Raw genomic sequence first — 3,245 nt, 5'->3', positions numbered from 1 at the left:
AATGGTATTACATATTCTTACAATTTATATTGTTATAGGACTGGTAACGGTAGTAACGGTTCCGCGGCGCCAAAAGAAGCTATCCCTTCGTCAAGTAACGGAAATTATTCCACCTCGTCACCACTACCAGCTACTAATACTACTACAGATCGTTCGAATAATTCCTCGCCGCAACAAAGGCATCACTCGCCTACGCCAGAAACAGTGGGGTCCGACGTAAGTAAGACCACTTCGTCGGAATCCGCAAGTACAGGAGCTGTCTCGAAATGTAACACAGCCATGGAGAAATCGGACAAAAATACAGACGCTGCTGCGAAAAATCAAAAAGATAGTAGTATAGAAAATTTGGAGAATATCTCGGCGACCAGTTCCTCGGCGATGTCTAACGTTGGTACACCGGCACCGCCTGTCGAGCTTCATCCTAGAAAGAGAAAAATGAAACCCAGTAAAGAAGCACAACAGGCCGCAGCTACGGCTGCCGCTAATGAAGCAGCCGAGGCTACTAGTACGGGACCAGAAATTCATCCACACGATCAACCAATTACCAATTGTTATCAGCTATTTCTCAACATTAGAAAACAGGCAAAGTATCTCTTGACTTTCCAATACTGCATGGAATTTTTTTTAACCCTTGGCTGGATTTTAACCGATGGCTGGCGTGCTTAAGACCCAATGAATATTTGTTAGTTTTTGAAAATTACTTGTACATTTTCTTTATAATTGTGTAAAAAAAAATCTAAAACTAGAACTGCTGCTTTTTACTGCTGCTTTATATGCTAACTTTTTGATTATCCAAGAGAACAAAGTACATATCAAGAATGATCCAGCCACAGTTTTTCAAAGGATATGTGTTCCAAGGGTTAAACGATTTAAAACATCCATCTGTATATCAGAGTTTTTAATGGCCACATAGTGCTGGAAGCATTTATGCTGATCAATACATATATATATATATGTATGTATATTGATGTGTAGAGAGTTTCAGTATTAATACAGTTCAGTGGTCTCTAGTCCAAGAAAAATGATGCTGCTTCAAATTCACACTTGACTTGCATACTTGGAATGAAAATATTTTCTATCTTTTACTCACATTTTTATTAAATTGACTGTTGGGATTTTATTTTACACTTGTACATACATCAAAATGGATTATGAAATCAATTAGAATATGAGTGCAAATAAAGAAAAGGAAAATAAAAAATGCAACATATAAATTTTTAATATCCTTTACAGATCGAGAGAAGACGAAAGAGCTTATTCCCAGTTCAACCAAAACCTCCTCAAGGTTTTAAGGATTACTTGATGAATCGCTGTACATATGTGTTAGCTGGCAATGCAAAAGAACCGAATGTTAATCCACCTGTTGGTTTGCACGGAGCTATAAAGGATTTATATATTGAACAAGAAAAAGAACGATATCGTCTCAGGATGCAACATGTGGTTGAAAAAGAGAAATTGGTTCTGTCGGTGGAACAGGAGATTCTTAGAGTCCACGGTAGAGCGGCTAGAGCACTCGCTAATCAATCTCTTCCCTTTTCCGTTTGTACGATTCTCAAGGACGAAGAGGTGTATAACGTCATTACCCCGGAACAAGAAGAAAAAGACAGAAATGCAAGGAGTAGATATAACGGTAGATTGTTCTTAAGTTGGCTTCAAGATGTGGACGATAAATGGGAAAAGATAAAGGTAAAGATATAATTATACATATATAAAATATTACTTCTATTGCATGTACTTTTGCACTGCACTTTTGCACTTTTTTTCCAAAAAGCTATTTTATCCCCTAAATATGCACGTCGGTATGTATAAAAAATATATATATTTTATTTTGATCTAGAATACAACATATTAAAAACTTGTCAAAATTAGAGGGAGATACTTACGTGTTAATAGGACAACTGTTCAATAAAGTTTCCTAAATTTGATTCAATCCAGTCTCTCGCTCGATAATTCGTTCATTTAAACATGGATATATATTTTACTAATCACACCTAAATATTACATATACACATAATATTATATTTAATTTTCATTATTGAAATTAAACTAACAATATTATCCTAAAATACATTTACTTATGTGATTTTCTATGTCAATCTAAAACAACATAATATATTTACTTCAAATTCGTACTTTTAATTTTTGATTAAAATATTTTAGTCCTTTAATTCACAATATTTTATCTATTATAATTTTTATTATATCTAATGGTTAATTTCAGGAAGGTATGCTGTTGAGACACCATAATGAGGCAGAGTCTTTACACGCTGTTCAACGAATGCATTGGGAATGGAAACTGAAAGAATTAGGACTTTGTGAATCCAAAACGACACCTCAGATAGAAGACGTTCATGTTCCAATGGTGCATGTTTCAGACGATTTTGATTTGTTACCAGCTTAGTGTACAATATCCGTATATTTCTTTTTTAGTACACACAGTTTTTCTCATGTCTTCGAGATAACGAGGACGATGGCTTTAATCTGTGATCTCTATCAATATATGCACTATTATTATGTCATTGCAAATTCATATCGTAAGCGAATATCACAGCGACGCAACAAACTGCAAAGAAATTTTACAAACATACATTGTATTTCAATATTTTGCACGTTAAAAAAATCCAAAAATAAAAGTATGGACTATTAGATTATGAAACTATCGTTACATCAAGATTTCGACTGTAAACTGAAAAAGGGCGTCTGAAGCGTCTAAATTTGAAATAGGAATGAAATAGGATTGAAAGTTTTATTAGACAGCGATAGTCTTGTATTTGCAGTTATTTAACTTTTGTATAAGTGAGTTTAGATTACACTATGGAAGGACGTGTTTAGGAGAGAAAATACTTTTTTCATTTTATATAGTTGAGATAAATCCAAGTAAATCGATTCACTTGTACGAATAAAATACAAAAATATATCCATGTGTGCCTTGAATTTTTTATTGAATTAGGTGTCAATATTTCATCGAAATACTAATAAATTCAAATTTAATGGCTAAGTTCTTAGCAAAGCGACTTTGCTATATGCTTTGAAGGGTGGAAATGACAGTGAATGTTACTTCAGTATTGTAAAATAAAAGGTAATTATGTTGATGTCTCGGTTGATGTCGACAATATTTCTAAGCATAATTCAACTAAAGCACAACTATTTAACTAGCAGTATCTACAGTGGTATAATCGTATCAGTTTCCTGGTATGTTAGAAATAATGTTGGAATAAATTGGACGAGATTTTCATACTAAAAAA

At 33.5% G+C, this 3,245-nt stretch overlaps 1 protein-coding gene across 1 annotated transcript; it reads left to right on the top strand.

Moving 5' to 3' along the window:
• Nucleotides 1-6: 6 nt before the first annotated feature.
• On the top strand, nucleotides 7-2,921 carry LOC139823764 (ankyrin repeat domain-containing protein 12-like; the record flags this gene model as incomplete). The annotated part of the gene is made up of 3 exons (XM_071796264.1): nucleotides 7-582; nucleotides 1,234-1,686; nucleotides 2,222-2,921. Coding segments are annotated over 3 exons (1,209 nt in total), but the record flags the coding sequence as incomplete, so codon positions are not given.
• Nucleotides 2,922-3,245: the final 324 nt, after the last annotated feature.

Source organism: Temnothorax longispinosus, unplaced genomic scaffold, assembly GCF_030848805.1.
Source record: "Temnothorax longispinosus isolate EJ_2023e unplaced genomic scaffold, Tlon_JGU_v1 HiC_scaffold_171, whole genome shotgun sequence".
Classification (NCBI taxonomy): Eukaryota; Metazoa; Arthropoda; class Insecta; order Hymenoptera; family Formicidae; genus Temnothorax; species Temnothorax longispinosus.
This window is presented reverse-complemented; position numbering and strand designations above follow the sequence as displayed.